This window comes from Hippoglossus stenolepis, chromosome 8 (genome assembly GCF_022539355.2).
Source record: "Hippoglossus stenolepis isolate QCI-W04-F060 chromosome 8, HSTE1.2, whole genome shotgun sequence".
NCBI classification, from domain to species: Eukaryota; Metazoa; Chordata; class Actinopteri; order Pleuronectiformes; family Pleuronectidae; genus Hippoglossus; species Hippoglossus stenolepis.
In genome coordinates, this window is record NC_061490.1 from 11845756 (window position 1) to 11867954 (window position 22199).

Genomic DNA, 22199 nt, shown 5'->3' on the forward strand with positions numbered 1-22199 from the left:
GTGTGACGCAGATGAATGAGGCTCAGTGTAGCTGTATTATCTCTTCTGTTGGTCCACTGTGATACAAGCCACACATGCAGATAAAACGCTTTCATAATCTCACCCTGACCGCTCTGTGGTGCTCACACACTGATGGACACAAACTCAGAACGTTCCCCCAAAACATGCACAATAGAAGTGTCAGGTCACATGACCCCCAATGAAAAACACACTATATTTGGATATAGTCTAACAATGATTCTCAACAGAGCACAAAGCAGTGACATTGAAAACATGTCTGAGTTTGACCTGTGAGAATAACCTGAAACTCCGTAGATCTTTACTGACACACAATACGACAATAGTCTAATAACAACTGTAAATGCAAGTTGTTGCAATTTCAAGTGATTTGAAAATAAATGTTGGAAAAACCGAGTTTAGTTGGTGCAAGCTAACAAACTATTTCAAATTAGTCAGTGAACAGCAGGTCAGCTACTTTACATTCACTCTTCATTTCTATTATTGCTGTTTTTATATTTTTATTTAAGGTTATTTTTAAAACGTATGCTTGTTATGTTGACTATCCCTGTTGCTGCTATGATGCAGTTATTGTCCACATTGTGGGACTAATAATGGATATTTTATATAACAATTGTGTTTCAAATTATATGTTAATATTTACTTAAACTAAGCTGAATGGAGAAATTCAGTGAAGGATAATTGTTTTCTTCCCAATAATAATCACCAAATTACCCTTCCCACCAAACGTACTAAGAAATGAGGGACCTGTCAGGTAAGATGTTCTGTAGACACTTAAAATGCAGTCCTGAAACACAAGTGAATTCTTTCTGTTCATAGAAAAGTGCCCCATCTTTCCAGCTTCTCAAAAAAGCAGATCCTCTACATTAACTCAGCATTATGGTGGAGAGAAGACAGCATGGTTAAAGTGAAACAGCTGGCTGTGCGTGTTGAAGCTCACGGTGGTGATGGAGGACAAATAGTCCAACCAGGACAAATCTGACTGTCAGTGGTAATGAGCACTGCATCAGGGGCTGCACGACTCGTGGCTCTGTTTTCACTGTGTGAACAACAGCTACCATCCAGATTGTGCTGTTCGCTGTCAGCGCCGATAATGCAACACATACTTCATAGAGACGACACACACTCACGGATATTTTCTCTAAACACACTCGCACTTTTCCCGCCGGCTCAGGCTTTGATCAGGAAGTCAAACTGTGCGCCAAATAAGATTCAACAGTTCTTTATTGTATTATAAAATATAAAACACAAAGATAAAATACACACATTTATAAAGCCTTTAAATTACTATCATATTCAGAAACACGATGAACAAGTGGGAAACGGTTTAAAATCCTGTTTGAAAACAGCAACAAAGAAGAAACGACAGCGTCAGAGCCCGTGTGTCTCCTCAGTCACTGCAGCCGGAGCAGAGTGAACTGTCTGTTTGAATGTTTCAAGGTTTGTGAGCAGTGGGAGTAGATCGAGCTGGACGAGCACACAACCGCCCACACACACACATATATAATAGATCAGAAGAAATATGTACACAGCCAGATTATCCCCTCAGTGAGACAGACAAATAAAATGAAATAAAAGATTAAGTTTGCTTGAATAGGCTTAATGCAGCGATTTAAAACCAAACGATAAAACAATACATATAATATACAATATGATAATGTGTTGAAATGTGACACAATTTGCACATTTCAAGGATTGGATTCTCCCTCACCAAGGTATAAAACAAACAAACATATTTTTAAATAATTTCCCCCCCACTTATTCTTCAAAGTCGTCTTCACTTCCCTGACATCTTCTCCAGCACCCAGTCGATGACCTGCAGGAACAGAAAATACGATTTTTAACCGTGTAACTTACTAACAACTAAAGTCCAGTGTAGAAGCACTAGTGTTTGGTGACATCACCTGTTTGACGTTGCTGCCGGCGGCCTTCTTCATCTCATCGTGCAGACCCCGAGACGTCTTCAGATCCTGATATCAAACAACAAAAACATCACTGAAACAGTGAGGTACGTTCACTGGAGCTCTACATCTACCTAACTCCTTTTAACTGGAGTGGGTATTTACTGTTGGTAGGAGGCATTTGTACAGAATGTTAGATGCTGTGGTCTGTCAGCAAAGCTTTACTGACGAGTAGTGATGGAGAGTAACTCAGAACATTTACTTAAGTACCAAATACTCGACTTAAGTACAATTTTGAGGTCCTTTTTTTCCAGAGAGACAGAGATTGTACTTTTACTCCACTACATTTATCATACAACTATAGTAACTAGTTACTTTAACAGATACAACAAATGACGAGTTGATAAAATACAAAGTCTATTGTAGTAGATGAGACTAAATTTAGAGGCTAAACCTGAAATCAACAGGTCACTAGTACCATAGGAATAAACTGTGCTGTCTTTTCCTGTTGTCATGAACTCTGGGAAATGTCCACGCCCTTTTCAGCGTGTTCTGAAACACTGGTCAGGTCAGACGCCTTCACAACAACAGAATATATCTGGAACATTCAGGCAGGGAGTGACACCATGATAGAGAATGCTGGAGACAGGACATGACGTATGGAAATAGTTTTTGTTGACAGTCCATTGAAGATGGTGGGAGAAGAAGACTGACTCAGCTGTGTTGTTTATTTTTCAGTTAACAACAATACTAGAAGCATTTTGGACTTATCCGCAAAATCAATGAAGGAGTTGAAACTAAGCGATATGAAGTTTCATGTCCTGTGAAATTTTCCAGAAACTTTCCGGCCGTATAACTCAGACATTTTACTTTGGGGCTGCCAGGAACATTTTTGGAAGATGTCCAGACTTAAGTGCATGTCTGAAAGCAGGTTTTGTCTTTTTGTTGGTTTGACCTTAGACCTCCCAGATGCATGCTGGTCCTGAGCTGCCTGCAGTTCTGCATAAATAAATATGCTAAATATGGAAATTTTCTACATTAAATCAAACACCTAAAAAGCATGATAATAACTCCTTCACTACCAACCTGTTTGTAAACACACTGAATTTGGCCTTTTTGTATAGCAAGTATCTTTATTTTTGAGTTTTAAGTACTGCAGTTGAATTTATATAATAACATCTGATCAATATTCACAAGGATGCACAAAAGAAATTTGACGAAAGTGTGTATTGGAGAAATACTTTTACTTGAATTATTAACGGCTCAGTTTGATATGAGGATTTGTAATAAAACACATGTTTGAAACTGTAGTCCATGTGCCTGATGCACAGAGGCATCCAAACAAACTGTCAAATAGAAAGAACCGCGCTGACTGTGCATCAGCGGTGAAAAGACTCACCTTGAGATAGAATTTCGAGATATCAAACAGTCTCTTGCTGCAGGCCTCAAAGCACTCATGCTCTGCAGTGATCCCGTGATGTTTGAGTGCTTTAACTACAACCTCCTGCAACATCTGAAGACACAAAAACAGACACACACTTTTTTGTAAGCACAACAGTAAAAACATTACATCTGGTTCTTTTTATTCCCAAAGCAGCTAATCATAAACCGTATCAGAGAAACTCGAGAGCACGTCTCCCTTTTTAAAAAGAAAGCATGTCAAAGTGTGGAAGGTTGGGGAGGCGTCCTTGCACTGAATTACAGGTCTTTACATTCCACATGTGAGCTCCCAGGTACAAACATACAAATATTTCACTGGTGGCATTGACAGGGGAAAACACATTCCTGAAATAAATAAATCCACCATTAATCTTGTCACGGCGACTGTTCAAAGGAAACACTATAAATTATTCTGAGGAAGCGGTGGAGCCGCTCAGTCTCACAGCTTTTAATCTCTGTCCTGAATAAACTGCTGTCATTAGTTCTGAATAGGGCCGAGTGTTCTTACCTAAACTTGGGTTCAGGTGATAAGACTGTTTGAATACTAATCATAAATCTGAACGAGTCAAGGTTGGGATGCAGATTGTGAGCTGAGGGGGGACAACATCAAACTGTACAGAGGTGTGTGCGTGCGTGCGTGCGTGCGTGCGTGCGCGCTTTTGTGTGTAAACTTGGTATCCAAGATACTGAACCCCTATATGGCCCTTCATAGATGTTGAATGCACTAAATGTAAGTTGCTTTGGATAAAAGCGTCGGCCAAATGACAGGTTATGTCATGTAGGCCGGCAGCAGGTGACATCGTAATAGTGTTTCTGTTAAAGTGCTCCTGTCACAACATTATGATGCAACCCCCACATTCAAAGTGATCACATGTCAAACATTTGTCTTTGGTGGAGCTCTTAGAAAAATTCCCATCTGTCAGAGAGACACTGTTTGTCAGTGTGTGTGTTTTGTTGTGGGCCTGTCGGCCACATTGTTTGTCAGAGTGAGTGAGTGAGTGTGTGCGTGTGGGAATAAGGTTAACGGTGAGCAGGAACACATTTTATTTTTTTTTAGAAAACAAGTGCTAGTTAAATATGAACATACAGGAAAACTATGGTTTACTTAGCTTTATTTTGTGACTTCACCATTTGCTCCTGTCAGTTGTGATAATATAAAATTTACCAACTAACTGCTGCGATCTTTGTTGAGAGCAGACCTATTGTTTAACTAAATAAGTACGATGATAACACACATGACAGTAACAGTAACACCACTACCAGCATATTCTGTTACGTCATTAATAACGAGCGACTGTCGTTTCCAGAGGGCACCTTGAACACAGTCTTCATTAGCAGCTTTGGTTTAGCCACAGGGGAGAAACATCCGCCTGTCAAACAGAGGTGACGTGTCCACAGCAGGAAAACAAAGCCCTCTGACTGTTTGGCCCAACATACTGAGGGAACTGTGACCTGCTGGAGCGCAGTTAGTTGATGGCTGCTCAGACGTAATGTTGAGAGGGGGGCATATACCTAATACTATTCCTCACATTATTCATGTCGTTTTAAGTGTATTAGTTCTTCACTTCAAGATTCAAGGCAAACATGGTATGAGGAGATTTTACTATATTCCAGCTCTAATAGTTGAATTTCACGAAGGTTTGATGACTATTTGTATAATGCAGTTTACCAGGATATGTTTGGCAACAACATTTGTGGCATTAAAATTTCATACTGGCATAACTAATCATAATATGTAGAACCAATGGTCAGAGCTATTAAAATAAACAAAGCTGCAATAAACCATAGTTTTCCTTAAAGGAAACGTAGCTACTAGGGTGTAAAAGTCATTTTCACTAGACTTACATTTGAATGTAAAAATGCAAACCTCAAGCCAAATTACTGAGTGTCTCTCACCCAGTTTCCTCTCTCCTTCATTGTTTCTATAATATTAAAGGCAAAATGCCAGTAAGTTTATAAATAAACCAAAAACAATTTAACTATTTCTAAGGCTTTAAAAATAAGGGATTGTATTTCTTCATATACACGTCTGTGTGTGAAGGGAAATGTACTGGCACAAACAAGTGAGTTTAACATGATGTGATGACAACTTGTTTCTATGGTTGCAATTACTCTGAATTAGTTCTTAAGCATGAGTGCTTTTACAGAATCACTTTATGTTTTGTAATTACATTAAAGTAAGAAAAGCGTGTCATCCCTCTAAAAATGAGATACACAGACATACACAGACATACACACACACACGGACACACACACGGACGCACACACACACACACGCTCACACACACACACGCTCACCCTGTTGTGTTTCTGTGAACGGGACTCTTTGGCAAGTTTCTCCTCTAGTTGCTCCTGTTGTGTCTTCTGCTGCTGAGGTTTTGGTTTGTCAGCAGAGGAATGAGTCACCAAACCTGAAGAGTAAAGTGAAGAAAATGCATAATGAGTCAAGAAAATATTAACCAAGTGAGAATCCACTTTCTCTCTCTTTTTCCGCTCTCTTTCTCCCACAATCTAGAAATGAAGCCAAAAATATTCCAGATACCAGTGATGCCATCTTGAGCTGATGATGTTATTTAGAGCCGGTGTCAGCAAAGTAGCAGGGAATGGAGCGGGGGGTGAGAGTTACTGCCGATTTGCGCGTTTTACCTTTTGCGAGTCAGCTTCATTACTTTTATAGCATTAAACAAGTAATAAAAACTAAACATACTGGAAAAATTAACACTTGACCAAACGTTACTGTGCCATGATCTACCTTAAATGACAGAAACCAACTTTGAGACAAATTTATTTGACGTGAATTTGGAATTTATAGTTTCATCAATATCTCAGTTGCTAACATGGAGGTTGGGGTTTATGATCAATACTACAGCCAGACACCAGGGGGCAATGAAGAGGCTTTGGCTCCACTTTAGGTGAGCTGTCATGTAGTCCATCTTAATACACAGTCTATGAAACAAACGCTGACAATTTACCTCCTTCCACCTCTTCTCAGGACTAAAAGGGTGTGTTCAGAGTTTGACTGACACCTGCCTGACTCTCCTGTAAACCTAATCACCGTTATCATTTTAATGAATGTGTTTTTTGTGACCTCATGTAAAATCCCAGCATAGCTCTGCCCAACATCAGCCAGAATAAATCAGACCACCTGGCATGCAGCAAACAGACATGTCAGATAAAGTTGTAATTACCTGAGGATGTGCGTCTTGTTGAAGTGACTAAAGAGGAAGAAGCACTGATGGAGACAGATCTGCTCGGCTGTTGTCTCAGAGACCTGATGGCGGGGTGTGTCCCACTGCTGCCACTGCTCTGAGAACAGAGGGAGTCACTGCTCTCCGACTTCACCAACCTAGATCATACAGACATAAACACTGTAAACCTGACCAACAATAGAGTTATAGCAATGCATTTGATCCAGCCACTTTCGTGATTCTTTAGCATGAGATTTTTTTTCTTACGTCTTCTTAAGCCCCTTACGTATTAATCACATGTCATGTGTTACAAAGACGTACAACTAAACCAAATGCAACAGAATACACCATCATCTTACTTTTTGCGAGGATGACCAGCGACGTCCGTGTCCCAGGACCTTCGCTTGAGTCGAGCTACGTCAGCATTCTGCAGAGTCTCTCCGTCAGGCACACTTCCTGGTTCGGACATCACAGCAGGGGAGGGGGCGGGGCTGAGGGCGAAGGGGAGGGCACACGGCTCTTTGGAGCAGGTGGTTTGCGTCTCGTGCCGAATCAGACGGGACTGGAGCCGCACAAAGGCCTGGTCCCGGTCCAAGGAGCGTTGATTGTCCAGACAGAACCTAGAGGAATAAATCAAATCAATTAAAAATCATAATGGTAATAAACGATGAAACGATTGAGGCTGTGGCTTCGAGTTACAGGCTTCTACTGATCAAGTTAAAAGTTACACAGCTGTAATGTAATATTCTAGCGGTAAACACACTTAGAGAAACTTACTCTATGCCGTGGTAATGCGAGGCGGAGGCCTTGCTGAAGGACATGTTGCTGACTCTTCTTGGAGAGAGGTCTGGTGACAACTGAAACACATTAGTACTGAACAGACAGAGAGAGCGGGACAACAGACAGAGGGGAACAGAGACAGAAAGTGGGAGAAAAAAAAGAATAGTTGTTTTGTCTTGCATCTCAATTGAATGTTCTCTTCATTATTCTGGAGCAATATTTAACATGATTCTGCTTCTGTGGAAAAAACATTATTTTCTTCTAAATACCAAGCTCAATAATTTTCCTAAGAAGGCAGAAGCTGTTTGTAAAAGGCTAATGATCATAATCAAATACTCATTATAGCCGCAGTAAATGTTTCTCAATCCAAAATATCTTAGAAACAAACCCATAAAACACACTTTAATCTGATGTCGAGATGCTGCTCAGCATGAAGGCAGACAAGAAGAATGAACCTACCCTCTATTGATAACCAGGGGTTGGAGCTCCCCAGTCGGCAAACCATCGGCTGTGAAGTGTTTGAGAAGCTCTTTGGCATCGAGCAGAGCACAGGAAGCCTTCTGAACATCTTTGGGACCCAGCAGGCTGTCGCTAGAGCCTGGACCTAACAGTCCAAATCTAAAACACAAATAGTGATGGTCAGAAATATTATGAATTAGAGACACTACTTGAGGCAGAATTGGCCAAAAAAAAGACACTAACTCACCTCCTCTTCTGTCGTCTCCTCTGCAGGTTCTCTATGTTGTGGAGGACGCTCCTCTCAGGCCAGTCAGATGGCTGGTGGGCAACGGTCTGAAAAACTACAAGACCAAAACAACAAGGCTTACTGAGGCAGAAAGGGACTGCTCACAGCGCTTCAAGTGAAAATTCCCCTCGCCAAGAACGTGAGTGAAAAGCGATTCGAGTGGCATGAAACAGTTTATGGCAAGTGGTCAAACATTTTGGGTGGGGATCCTTTCTATATTCAAGAAATTGTTCCCATGAAATTTTGTGTTTTACCAAAATGTAAAAAACTTCAGATCCTTATTTTGCCAATCCATGTTGACCAGGGATGTGCTGGACTCCTGCTCCATAAAAGTGTGGTCGTTTTCAAGCACACCGGTGGGAAGCCAATGTAATAATCAAGCCATGGAGGACAAAGTGCATGAACGTGGTTAAAGTAACCACCTGTACGGGACTCTCAAAGGTCAGAGAGCAGACGTTTCACGTGCGCACGGAAACAACATGATCGAAGGAAAAGAGCTGAAGCACAGGGAATCTGAGTGCAAGCAGAGCAAATCTAAGAATGAGCTTTTTGAGTGCTAGTGCATAGTTTTCAGTGAAAGCATACAACATCTGAATGAGAAATCAATAAATCCTGCTCTCCAGCTGAAAGACCTCTTAAATAAAGAAAAAAATATAGATTTACAGATGCTTTTTTTATGGTTTGGTTGTGGTTGACCCATAAGCTGGAAGTTATAAATTATTCTCAAAATGCTGACGGATGAGTATTTACAAAGCCTTCAGGGAAATAAAAGCTCAGGATTGCTGGAAAAATCCGGCAGACTTTATATATGTGTAGGTGCTATTATACTTTAGAACAGTAGACAAACTAACAAGCCCATCTTACACAACAGCAACAGAGAAAATCTCAGCAACTCTGCACTTTCCTTATGTTTGAGCAGAAAGATTGTCCATTATGTCCAGGCTGACAAAAATGTTATACAGCAGGTTCCCTGACGAGATGATCATGCACGTTGATGGCCTGAGGACGTAAGTATATTATATGAAGAGACTGACACTCTCCGCCAGCAGTTCGGCAGCAAACGCCAAAGTTATTCTCACCTTTAGGCCATTCAGATACGGCAGAGCAAGACATTCCTTATGGACTACTGAAGCATTTTATTGCTGTAAATGCCATCTCTCGACCAACAAAGAACAAATCACAGAAATAAATAACCTGATTTGTACTATAGACTGTCTGTATATGTTTCTAAACTTCTAGTATATTCTTTGTTTGAGGTTGAGAACAGCTCATTCATACAACTGGCAGATATCATGGACGCAGGCGGTGGCAAACAAAAGCCATAATGACGACTTTTTTGGAGACAAATGGCCGTTTCACTAGTAAAGACACTTTTCTATTCTAATACTATTGCACTCACTGGGACAATTCCTGAATCTAGTGGCATTGATGATCACACAATAAACATTATGATTGACGATGTGTTCAGAATCAAAAAAATACTTGGCAAATGATGTCACAAAATTTATGACATGGGAACGGCAGGACTGTTAGCCCCACAGCTACAATTTTAAAAGCAGCCCCGCCCACACTGTGCACATGTAGCTGCAGGCATGGGACTTGTTTTATTGCCAACAATTTATCTGCATATTATTAGCTGGCACTGTCATGCCATGAATGTGCATGTAGTGAATACTGATGACGTTTTACAACTCACAGGCAGGTCACAATGTGTATCTTGGTAAGCGTGTGACTTTACATCCCTTGTCTGGATGTGTTTTTTTGGACAGTAGGATTTGTACTGAATGATGGTCTTTAGACTGGCTGAATCAACAAGTGACAATTAACAACTGTAAATCCCCTAAATTAAGTATAATGACCTTTACTTATGTGTAACTATCATCAGAAACATCCTCAGTATCACATGGTCAGGGATCTCTTTAATGTAATGTCACGTAGTGTCATTCAGGTTCATAAGTTTACAGCAGGTGGCCACTTCTTTCATTTATTTTATTCTCAAACTTCAGTGTTACAACAAATCATGGAATTTTGCAACAGTCAAGTCATCAACAGGACCACGTCGGACCAGTACCAGCACATCAGCATCCTAACTGTAAATCGCAGATATGACGAAATTCTGACGACGCAAATATTTCCCACTTGGAGTAAAGAACAGAAAGTATAAACAACTTGGCAGTACAATAATTACAAATGTCACCATTGCCACCATGAAAGTTACATCAGCATAAAATGCTGCAGTAACATAGGACATAAATTCAGCCTAGTCTTGACATCTTGAGTCGAGCAAGATGTCTCGCTAGCAGCCGCTATTAATTTTAGCATGGTAGCTTTCCCTTTACGTTTCACTTAGACTTGGATTTGGAAAGCAGGAAATGGTAATGTTGCTGGTAGTTTAAATTTTTCGTCTCTTTTTTTTCATACCTGATTTTTTGTCAGTCCCCGGGTTGTCCTGCAGACAGGTGGCAGCAGAGGGCAGCGTGGAGTCAATCACCTTCAGATACTGCTCTCTCGCTAAACTCAGAACGGACTTCAAGTCATTGATGGGTATTGAGGTCGAAGCGGACGCTTCTTCTCTCCGTCCTGGACCCAAAACAAAGGGCATGTTTTTATGTTGGTAATATTTTAAATTCAGTTTATGGCAAGCTTACAGCTGGTGGAAGATTTTGGCATCAGTGTTAATGTTACATAATACTCAATAAGTGGGTTGAGGATTGATTCTCCTCCAAAATAGGAGTTTGTTCTTTTAATTAGTTTCTGTTATAAGTCAAAACTGGTTAATCGTGTTCCATTAGCCTCACATAACACAAACGTCTAGGGCTGTTTTGACCTCACAAGGGCCAAAGGTGATGAGTTGAAATGATAAGGTGACATTTTTATATTTTCTCTCTATAAAGCTACAATTTGACCCAAGTTCTATGTAAAAGAGCTTCTAAATAGAAACTTAACTATTCTTAGAATAACTGTAACACACACACACATACACAAAATCAGAAAAGCTTTCAAACATTACTTCAAACTTTTGCAACTCACAAGAATGAGCCTTTTCCCAATTTAATGCCAAGTCAAACTTTATTGCAATAAATTTCATTAAGGCCTGTGGTCTGTCACGCCTCTTCATTCAGCTCACTGCTTTTTCAAAGAATATCCCTATTGCTTTTCTCAAATCTAAAGAATTTCACTCCACTTCCTTTAATCGGGCTTCACTCCACTGGTGTTTCACTGACTCTGGCTGCCAAGGAGACATTATGTGTGTCTGTAAAATAATGATATTTCAACTTTCTATGTACCAGCCCATGCTGAGGGCTCAAGAGAGCTGCAGGTTCACATTGCCGACATATCGGGAAGCTTCAAGTAGCCCTGACAGTTGATACATATTTACTGTCCATCTCCTTTTCTCTGGATAATACGTATTTTGAATTTGAACTGACTTTATATCGAACAGGTCAAACCGATGACTCCTGTCCTTTGTAGCTGTAATGTCACACCAGCACATTATCCTTTTTACAACTACGCTACTATATGGAGTAGAATTTGAGGAATGCAATTAATGACCATTTTTATTATTGATTTGTCTACTAATTATGTGAATAAACTGCACATGTTAAGTTGACAATTAATTTTCTTGTTTTGTGAAACAATCACAAAATTAAACTGAATACATTTTGTAGAAAGACTAAACCATCGATCAACATCCATTCAGTCATTGAGATGTTGTCAAATGAGATTAATTTACGCATTTCCTTGTTTTTATTACCCATTTTTAAAGATCTGAGCAATCAGTCAAAGACTAGTAGGTGTTCTCTAATCCATGACGTTGCAAATTACACAGATTTTATGGGCACAGCGATCGTGGTATGCTGGATAAAATTAAGATAATGAGATGGTGAAAAGGGCTAATCCAAGGGAAGTGTGAAGCATGTTTAAGCCAGCAGCCATGTTACAGGTCAGGAAAGGGTTAATGACAAGAGTTTAACACATCTCTTTTAATTAATCCCATAACACTGTAAAAAATAAACCCAGGGTTTCCCCAGGGTTCATGTTCCGGATGAAGATACACCACAGTGATTAGTTAGGTGAGGAAAAACACAATTATATTGTCTGTTATGTGATAAATCTTTTCCAATAACAGCCCTCAACCTGTTCTCTCCACTACTGTTCTGAGAGGGACTCTTCCGGCATAGGGAAATATTTTTTGAATTGACATATCATAGTGAGCTCAAGGAGATGTGCTGGAGGCTTGTCCTGCTTATTATGATACATTAGCATTTATAAAAGCACAATAGTAGCTCTAAAATACTACAAAAGTGGAAATCTTTCTGGCTAGACAATCACTTGCTTTGCTCATAATGTTCAACTTGATATTCTCCAAGAGCTACAGTTTATTCTGTGATTTATTTTCCAGTTCAGGACATCTTTAAATGTCATACTTACTGAGATATTCTTTGAGTACCAGAATCTGAACCTGGGTCACCTTCCGCTCTCTCTTCAGCAGACTGTCTCCTTGGAGACAGGGCAGAGGGCGGAGGATGTCGCCCACAGCTCCCCCTGATCAAAGGAGAAATTGAAAAAAGGAAAAATATTGAATGACGAGATCATTTGCAATCCTTAATGGTGTAATGTTTGGATAGAAACTCGCTGAACGTTTTTGTATATCTGTGATGGGATCAGGGCCAAGGAAGAGTTTTGGGGCGCTTCACAGATTTTACACAAAAAGGTCAGTTTACTTCAAGTATCTGACAGAGTGGCTGCATTAAAACAGGGCATGGATTAAAAGGGCAGGGATGGTCCAGTGAAAGATAATGAGTTGTGGTTTCAGGGTTGCAGGATCTCCAGTGTTATTGGAGCTTGACCTCTGAGAGATCAATCCATCAATCGACTCCCCTACAAACAAGAAAGTCCAATCTACATTTAAAGTTTTCGTTCAAAAATTCATCCAGTCCAGCACCCAACTAGAATGCCACTCAGTAAAGCGCATACATCTGCCAAGCTTCCAAAGTCCCCTCATGAAACAACATTTAAACTCACAAGATTCAGATTTTTATTTGGATCTGCACCAAATTGCACACTCATAAATATCAGTCCCCTAAACATGTCAGATTTTTTTTCCCATCAAGATCCATTAATTATTTGTCAAGGAATCAGTAAAAATTTTGAAAAACAAACCAATCTCACAATACGGGGAGAGAGAAAAAAATCTCTTCCGTATCAGCTCCCTGATCCAGATTCACACCAAAATTTCACGGGTTCTTCCAATATCACATCCTTTTACCAAGTTTCATGCAAATCAGGTAGTTTTTGCAAAATCCTGCTAACAAACAAACAAACGCTGATGAAAAGAACCTCCTTGGCCCGAGGGAACAATCTACACATTCACTCCACTCCTCATTCAGCCTTTCTCTCTTAACCCATCTGTCCCATCTGTCCCATCAATACCCTTTCTCACTCCCCCTTGTCTTTAGTTGTCATTTCTTATGTTTCTGACACAGATGACAGAAGTCTCAGCAGTCACAACTTTCCAATTCTGTGAGAGAGGGGGGAAGAAACAATTGAAAAACAAGGAAGAGGTGGCTAAGAATAGACATGTAGCACAAATGAAAGAAGAAAATCTCTGGAGTCAGAAATGTAACAGCACACATATTTGAACAATGACAGCCCCTCAACCTTTGGCAATGAAGCCAGAAGGGCTTCGACTCCAATCAAGTTTAGGAGCAGCTCTAAGTGCACAGGATGATTGAAAGGCTTTTCTTAACAATGTGACAAAGAACAAATTACTGCTTGATGTACCAAAGCCTCAAAACTTTCATAAAACACTGTGCTCTTTAAATTTGATTGCAGTACAACATATGTTTTCAAACTGAGGCACAGGGAAAGAGGCAGCGGTGGTCTGGTAGGGACTATAAACAACAGGATGTTATTGTAGTTTGGACTGTTTGACTGATCGCCTACATGGAGAGGTTCTGACACAGAGCTCAGTGAGATAATTCAGCTAGTAGTTCTCTCATCTCAAATCATAGACATAATACATACATTTTTAAGATTTAATGTGACTCAAACGTTCTATTATTTCTCACACCCATTACTTATAAACGTTCAATAAATCCACTAGGATATTAGGAAAAAAAGAAACTCAAAACCTCCCTTGAGAAATGCCACATTTTTAAGTTTTCTTCATTAGAAATGTAAACCAGGGATAGTTGGCTGTACTTCAATGGGTCAATTGCTGCTAAGAGGTAATTCAGGATACTTTTAATTGCGCTAATTTGCCATATGTGAACAATTATAAGCAAAATACAGGAAAAGGTGTCTCAATTTTGATCAGGGATCAAGCACTTGATTCTGCGATTCAACAAGTAAACAAATGAAAATGACACACGCACACACACCTACAAACAAGGCAACATAATATACCTGATGATGATAGGGACTTCTCTCCCAACAACCCGGAGACAGTTGCCATGGCAGCCGCTCCATTAATTTGACTGTCTGAGTGCAACATCCTGACCCTGCAGGTTTCACACCCAGCGTCGTCTGATCCCTGGACCAACAGGAAGTAATGAGCGCTTTCGCCTTTCACCTCGACGTCAGGCACTGCAGAGTGAAGCAGGGGGGACAGAGATCACATACAGAATTAATTGACAACAGAAAAAACTGTTATACGACTAACTTTGTTGCAGTATCGGAAGCTCTGTCTTTAGTTGTTTTGTTCTAGTTGTTGCTGCATTTTGCAATACAAATCTGCTTCTATGAATTGTGTCCTATAAATTATTTTAAAAGTATTATATACCCAATCTGTTCAGTCCAATTCTTATTTTTTGACTCTTTTCTGCAGCAATCCTATTCCCCCCAAAGTATGTTGATATCAGTTGTCTTTTTTTAAATTGTTTTATTCCCAATACATCCATCAGTTTTTCAAATTGATTTAGTCCCTGCTTCCCCAGTAGACGGCTCAATTATCTACTGAATATCAGTTTAGTCCTAGTTGCCAATGTATTTCCCCACATGAAACAATACAGCTCCTCTCTGCTGTTGCCAGATGACCATCCATATAAGGAGGTCATGAAACCAACTTGAAAGAAATGTTTTACCACTTAGGGACTTAAGTCTCCGGGCTATAGATTCCCTCCAGCGCTGGGAGCTGAGCTGGCTGGCTGCAGGCTGGACGATGGAGGTGATAATACAGGATAGGCTGAACAACGCTCCAACCTGGAGATAGAAACACAGTCGATAAACCTAAACACACTGTCCTTGAGCTCCCTCAATCACATACTGTAGATGGATATTGTACAGTGAACATTAAAACTAGAGACTGGTTTTAATGTTGTAGCTGATCTGTGTATGTCCAATACACATTTGACTGGAAATTGAAGAATTTTATTTTCCTGCTTAAAGAAATCTTAAAAAAACGTGTCTTTGATTCACTTGAAATGAAAAAGTCTACAGGTATAGCTGAATGTTTAGGTTCATGTAAAAGAGCAGATACCTGTCCACGCAGAGACCTCAGCTGATCCAACAGCAGTTTAGCCTTTGCTGACTTACCACAGAGACCTCTGTTTGTTAGTTGTGAAGGAATAGTGCAGTACTAGCAAGAAGTAGTAACAAATCATATTTTGGAAAAAGGAGTCACAATATTTAAAAACAGTATCTGATAAGCACATTATCTTCAAGTTCTATGCTTGTATTATTATAACAATCAAATAGTTTGCATGTGAGTAATACTACATGTAATGTTGACGTAGCTTCTTCACACACATGCATGCACACTTTAATATAAGGATACAGTTCAAACTGGGTGCTGGACATCAGGAAGCTGGGCAGTTCTGACACATTAACCAGCTGAACCAGGTCTAAAACCGGTGCATAGTAATGGAAGACCTGCAAACATAGAACAGATAGAGAGAGGGAATATTAGAGGGAATAAAATCAGAAAAAAAAAAAAAGAAGATGAAGACAAAAATAACAGGGTTATTTCACCTAGCATTATTTCCATTCCATTTAGCAATAGAGACAGAGCAGCTAAAGACAAAACTATTATTTTATTTTATTTATTCATGATTATCAATTAATTACCAACAGTCAAACTAACTGTAAAAAACACAAAGATTATCAATTTAATGTCATATTAAACAGCAACTAAACTTAGAAAAACAGCAACTCCTCAAATCCTCAGTTGACTATTTAATCACTTAAATGATTAATCGTTTCAGCATTACCTAACACACATTGTATCTTTTGTTTTACTGTCAGGAACTTTTTAAAGTTTGATCCTGGTCACACTGTAGCTCATATATAAAAAAAAAAACTACACTTAAACTCCACAATTGTCCAACTTGTCTAATGAGCTCATTATGTCAAGAGGAAATCAATAATAGATACAAATTCTTTGTCACGTGGAAAAACTGGTCATTTGCATCTGCAAAAAAAAGTGTGAAATCTCAATCTCATAATTTATTGAACTGGAACAAAAATGTAGTGTCGACCTATTTGCGACATATATATATATATATATTAAGAGTAGATGAAGATTTTAATGAGCACTGGTTGAATCCCCGTGATAAGAAAGTTTATTACTCCCTTGTCTGACCCAGTGTAAAGTCTGACTGATGCAGCAGCCAACACATCATTAAGAGCTAACATCTAATTGCCCTCATTACTAACATCCACTTAAAATGATCCTTTGTAATGGTTTAAAATTCCTTATGTCAAAGCTGAAAAGGTTAAAGGTTTACAGAATTTAGTGACATCTAGTGGTGAAGTTGCATGTTGCAGCTGAACACCCTTCGCCTCACCCTCCCCTTCCAAACATGAAAGAGAACCTATGGAAACCTTCACTTTTCTTAAAAACTCAAAGGGTGTTTATTTTGTCCAGTTTGGACTACTGTGGAAAAACATGGCAGCCTCTGTAGAGATTACCTGCTCCCAATGTTAATATAAAGTATTTAAATATAAAGGGTCTATTCTAGGGTAACGAAAATAACAATTCATACAGTTTATATGAAACACACTAGTAAAAACCTCAACAGGAATATTTTCTATTAAATTTCTGCCAATAGAGCTCTCTCACCTAAATCTTACAAACTGGACCTTTCAACATGACTCAAAATGAAATTACTGTGCACTTCCTGGGAAAATAAACTTAAAAGAATAAAGTTACAATATTTTTCCCTCACTGTCTATTTATCAATTTTGACTTAAATTCTTAAGGAAACCAAGTCTTCAGCCTTGAAGCGGTTTTGCATTACAAACGGAGATACCTATTTTTTCTGTTTTGTTTTCTCTGGCTCTAAAAAGCTTTTGTTGTGGCCGTGAAGATGAAAATGTATCAATGACGTGACATATTAGCTACTAACTGAAATACTCATCTGTATATTTTGCCCGTAAATTGTGTCTTAATTGAATTATTTAGAAAAAGACAACCATATTAAAAGGTGTGTGATATAAACATTCCTATACCTCACACTTGCCTGCAGGTTTTTCCTAGTGTGCAGTGGATTTGATAAAACTCACACTGAGACGACGCCTCATGTTTGGTGCTCACACATCACAGCGTGTGTGTGTTGGTTTATTATCATAACAGTTAGTTCTGACAGTGAAGAGGCCTATTAGTTTCTGTTTGAGTTTAGACTAGGTATGTGTGTGTGTGAGTGAGTGCCCGTCATTATAGACTCAGTTATGCCAGCAGTGTGGAGATGTGTTAGTTTTGCTGTCCTCAGAGGTTTTTATTAAATTGTGCGCCAAGACAATCATCGCCATCTGCTTCTCTGTACAGGGATCTGCTGCGATCAAACAACACACATACACCCAGCTCACTCTCTATAGACACATTAATGAGTAGTACACATACATACACACACCCTAACTATAGAACAGTGCTGCGTTAACTCAACAGTGAGCACACACAACAACAAATAAGATCTGTTGCCAGACATAAAATTCCCAAAGAGGACAATGGTAAACATAAAGTTTCTTTAATGCTCATTTAATTAATGCAAGTAAAAGCTTTGTGCCAGTGTGTGTGCCAGTGTGTGTGTGTGTGTGTGTGTGTGTGTGTGTGTGTGTGTGTGTGTGTGTGTGTGTGTGTGTGTGTGTGTGTGTGTGTGTGTGTACAATATGTACACACCAGACAATGCCATACATTACTGGGCACAGCTCCTGTGCATATTTAATGTTATCGATGATAACCTACAGAAGAAAACTCATTACAGAAATATAACTATCATTATAAAATACCCCGACTCATGATGAGTAATTTTCTAAACAAATATGCAAATAAAGAGTTTTTACAATGCACACACCTACCACAAACACACAACCAGAGAGTATGTCATCCACATAAAAAAAAACAACAACACATACTCTGATTAGAACTGTGCATGTGAGCTGTGGGTTCAATTCCATTTTCTTTTATAGGGTAAAAACCTCTGCTGATTCCATTTACCTCTGAGTTGGTGGCTGTTCCGTCGCAAAATGTAAAAACCCTGACAAACAACCAGCAATTTTAAAAAACAATTTACGTAAAAAAAAAAAAATCTAAATTTGAATTCTATATTTCTGATTTTCGTTTCTATGTTTTGTTTTTTCCTTTCATTAGTTTATATAAAATAAACATTATGTTAAACTGTAAAATATCTACATATTTTGTTTAAAGGGTTTGATTTGGTTATCTTCTTAGGAACAATTGCCATTATTTTCCTAATATATCTATAGTATTGGAAATGTTTTACTCTCTAATATCTATATTGGCATTAGCCCACAAAAGTCAATATTGGTCAGGCTCTTAAACAGACTTCACAAGTGCTTTACTGTCAATACTGTTGCTTCATGGACATGAGGCTACAAACAGTGTGGAATGAGAAATGAAAACAAACTGACAGCTCAATCTAGTTTCTCAGTACCAAAAAAGTGACTCATAACAGTGGTAATTAGTGATGAAAGATGGATCTCTGTGAAAACGTTAGTGACAAATGAAGGTTTTGGTGAAAGTTGATGGACGAAAGATGAAAGCAAACCCCATAAATATAGCATAAGAGTGCAGTCTACAGATTTTCCTCCGTATAGACCTTGTGCATTGGCCCATCCTAAATGATTTGTTAACTATATAGCCTATTACTGTTTTATGGTTACAAGTTCAATGGAAGTACGAAGGGTCAACACTAATTTGGTAGATAAGATATGTTTGATTTATCGGACTGGAGGCCATTCAGTCACAGGTTACTCAAAGTGATTAAAGGGCAACCAGGCAGTGACCCTTTCCAACTAATCTTCTAGCCACCAGGAATCATTAGCAGATGGAGCTTGTGCAGTCCATTTAACTCTTAAGCTAATAGGTAAGATGTGGTATGAACTGGGGTGAGAGGAACCGCATGAACTGCATGAAAATTCAGTCATTATCGACTTGTTCTGTCCATCAAACCCGTGCTGAAGTTTTTGGGGAACATCACTACACGGGTATTATTTCATCACGCTCTTCCTCTAAGCTTCAGAACTGAACAACTTCAAACATAAAATATTTCTCTACACAAGATTTATTCACTGACGAGATCTGGATCAAGTGCAGGCCCTGCAGCATGCTGGCAGAAGACAGTGGCTGCTACTGTCTGACGAAGAAACGAGAAATATTGAGGCAATCAATTGGACTAAACGCATGAATTTACACTGCCTGAGGTGTTGGGACAAGTTAAATGGGATGCAGCTATGACAAAGCCTGGCTCCAGACCTCTGAATCTCTGCCCACATCACTGACAAGCTCCCAGTGATTCAAATGGGTCTGTTGTTGTTCCTAGTGACGGCTTTTATCCACAGCTGGAGAAACCTATCAGAGCTTTGTAGGTGGGATTAAGAATGGGAACATCTTTTTCCTATACACTGCGGCTGCCTATTTAGCTACACCCCTGAAGAATAGTGGCAGCCTGTGGTTCCCCGGCCAATTGTCGTGCAATACAAAAAAATGTCATTGATCGTTTTTCACATAAATGCTTTGTGTGGATTTGTGAGGTTTAACAAACATGTTGAATACATTTCTGACCTCAAAACATTTGCATGCATTTTTAAAGAAGACATATTGTGCTTTTTTGAATTTCCCTATCCTCAGGAGCTAAACCCAAAGCATTTCAGACAGAGGCTGAAAAGAGGAGCTTACAGAAATGGACAGTACAAGGGAAGTGATGCATTAGAGCATGTGCAACTCTTCAAGTAATAACTCAAATTAAATGTATGAACCTGTAGCATAATGCATCTCATTTAACTAGTCCATTGTTTACATTCAATTTAACTTGTTCTTGCACATTCTTGCAGTTCTTTGTATGATACAACTGCTAACTGCTTATCAATGGAAAAGTGTCAAACTAGTTGTAGGATGACACTTCATCAGACAACAATTACAGCATTTCCATTTGGACCATAAATGATGTGGGAGGATGGAAACTCAGTATTGATTGAGTAAAACAAAACAGAACAAAATGTCTCACCTCCCAAACAGAGAACATATTGAACCCAGTGCAGGGCTGAATGAACAAAGTGAACAACATGTCGATTCAGTCGGATCAGGTCTGCTCTCACACCCTTGAGAATGAGGAGATAACCATGTTTTCTTTTCAGTGTGAGCAACTCCCACAGGTTGGGCAGAGGTTGTCTGAGGTTTCAGGACCTCGGGTCAACAACAGGAACATTTAAAGTTGAGAATTTAAGATAGTAGTGAAGAGTGCAGGACTCACCTCAGACTGAAGTTTGTGGTCTGTGGAGGTGTAGGGAGATTGCAGGAGACTGGACCCTGATGTGTCAGGCACTGGAGAGCGCAGAGAAAAGCCGTCGAAACGGAGCTCTGACACATACTGAAACATAAATGCACAAAGTTAACACATAATGAGCTTTACTCAGCAAGAGTCAGAAATCAGCAGCTGTACAACATCAGACATATGCAAACTGTTGGCCTGTCATAGTCTGTATATAAAGATGGATGAAATGACTGCTCCTCAAAAGTGAAAACAAAGCGTCTCAATCACCCCCTGGTGGCTGGCTGCAGTATAGGTCATAAACCACGCCTCCTCCATGTTACTGGATGGGTCATGGAAGAAACCAAATTGTCAGTAAATAAAGTATATGTTAAATAATTTTTTGTCTTAAAGATGGTTTCTGTCTTTTAAGGTAGTTCTTTTCACAATAATGTTTGTTAAGGTGCTCGTTTGGTTTGGTGCCAAAGCTTCAGCTCCTAATCACTACTGCACAGTCTCTGGCTCCAGATGCTTTATAATAATATAAAAAGATCGCAGCTTTCATATATGTGATATCTTAGCTTCATTTTTGAATATTTTTTTAATTGCCATAACACTACAGTCAATCACGGAGCCATCATTCCTTTGTTCTCAAATTACCAGAAAACTAGACATGGTTTTCTTTGCTCCAATCACATGGCTGTGCAGCTGGTGATATATGTGCACATACGCACGTACTCTCAAACACATAATAGCTGATATGTTATGGATTACACGGCTGTATAGTGGGGGTGATTGTTCTCAGGCAGGTTTTTACTCCGGTGGGAATTCTCCTTTGTTCCACCACTCTCCAACTGTGAAGCTGTTACAGACTGACTGCTGGAGCCCACACACTTCTGATGGCAGAAACTCGACAAAGGTCACTACAGTGAAGGTAAAGAACATGCCTGCCTCAGCATACTCCAAGTTAAGTAGAGACAACGGGTGAAAACTATTGTCAGAGGGGATATGAACTCATATCATGTTATATATCATATCTTAGAGTCACTGATATTAGAGTTTTGAAGCTGATACCAACATCTGATGAGGATATTGGTCAATACATTAAAACATTTTTGATAAGGATGACTTAAATGTGTTTCAATTGTTTTAAATGGTGGCCAAGATGTGAAGATGAAACGTGTCAATTCTCTCTTAAAAAGCTATTTAAGATCATTTTGGGGCATTTTTGCCTTTATTGAATGGACAGCTTTAAGTGTGAAAGGGGGTAAGACATGCAGCAAAGGGCCCCAAGTTAAAGTCAAACTCTGATGAAGAAACGATTTAATTGAGACAGATTCTAAATCACCTTTGACATACCTCTCGCATTTCTGTCTGGTACATTTTAATGGCTGCCTAAGTATTTGAATATTAATTATAT

At 39.3% G+C, this 22199-nt stretch overlaps 1 protein-coding gene across 1 annotated transcript in view; it reads right to left on the minus strand.

Moving 5' to 3' along the window:
• Nucleotides 1–1224: 1224 nt before the first annotated feature.
• Nucleotides 1225–22199, minus strand: part of LOC118113279 (MDM2 binding protein) — a 28638-nt gene continuing 7663 nt past the window's right edge. Inside the window, exons 8-23 of the mRNA XM_035162810.2 lie at nt 20783–20899; nt 15850–15944; nt 15553–15619; nt 15158–15275; nt 14481–14660; nt 12504–12617; nt 10494–10652; nt 8034–8127; nt 7787–7945; nt 7325–7420; nt 6907–7167; nt 6548–6705; nt 5658–5770; nt 3319–3432; nt 1923–1988; nt 1225–1834 (exon numbers count right to left, since the gene is read on the minus strand). Of these exons, the coding sequence (XP_035018701.1) occupies nt 1796–1834; nt 1923–1988; nt 3319–3432; nt 5658–5770; nt 6548–6705; nt 6907–7167; nt 7325–7420; nt 7787–7945; nt 8034–8127; nt 10494–10652; nt 12504–12617; nt 14481–14660; nt 15158–15275; nt 15553–15619; nt 15850–15944; nt 20783–20899 (1950 nt within the window). The 3' untranslated portion in view covers nt 1225–1795. The remainder of the gene's footprint in view (nt 1835–1922; nt 1989–3318; nt 3433–5657; nt 5771–6547; nt 6706–6906; nt 7168–7324; nt 7421–7786; nt 7946–8033; nt 8128–10493; nt 10653–12503; nt 12618–14480; nt 14661–15157; nt 15276–15552; nt 15620–15849; nt 15945–20782; nt 20900–22199) is intronic.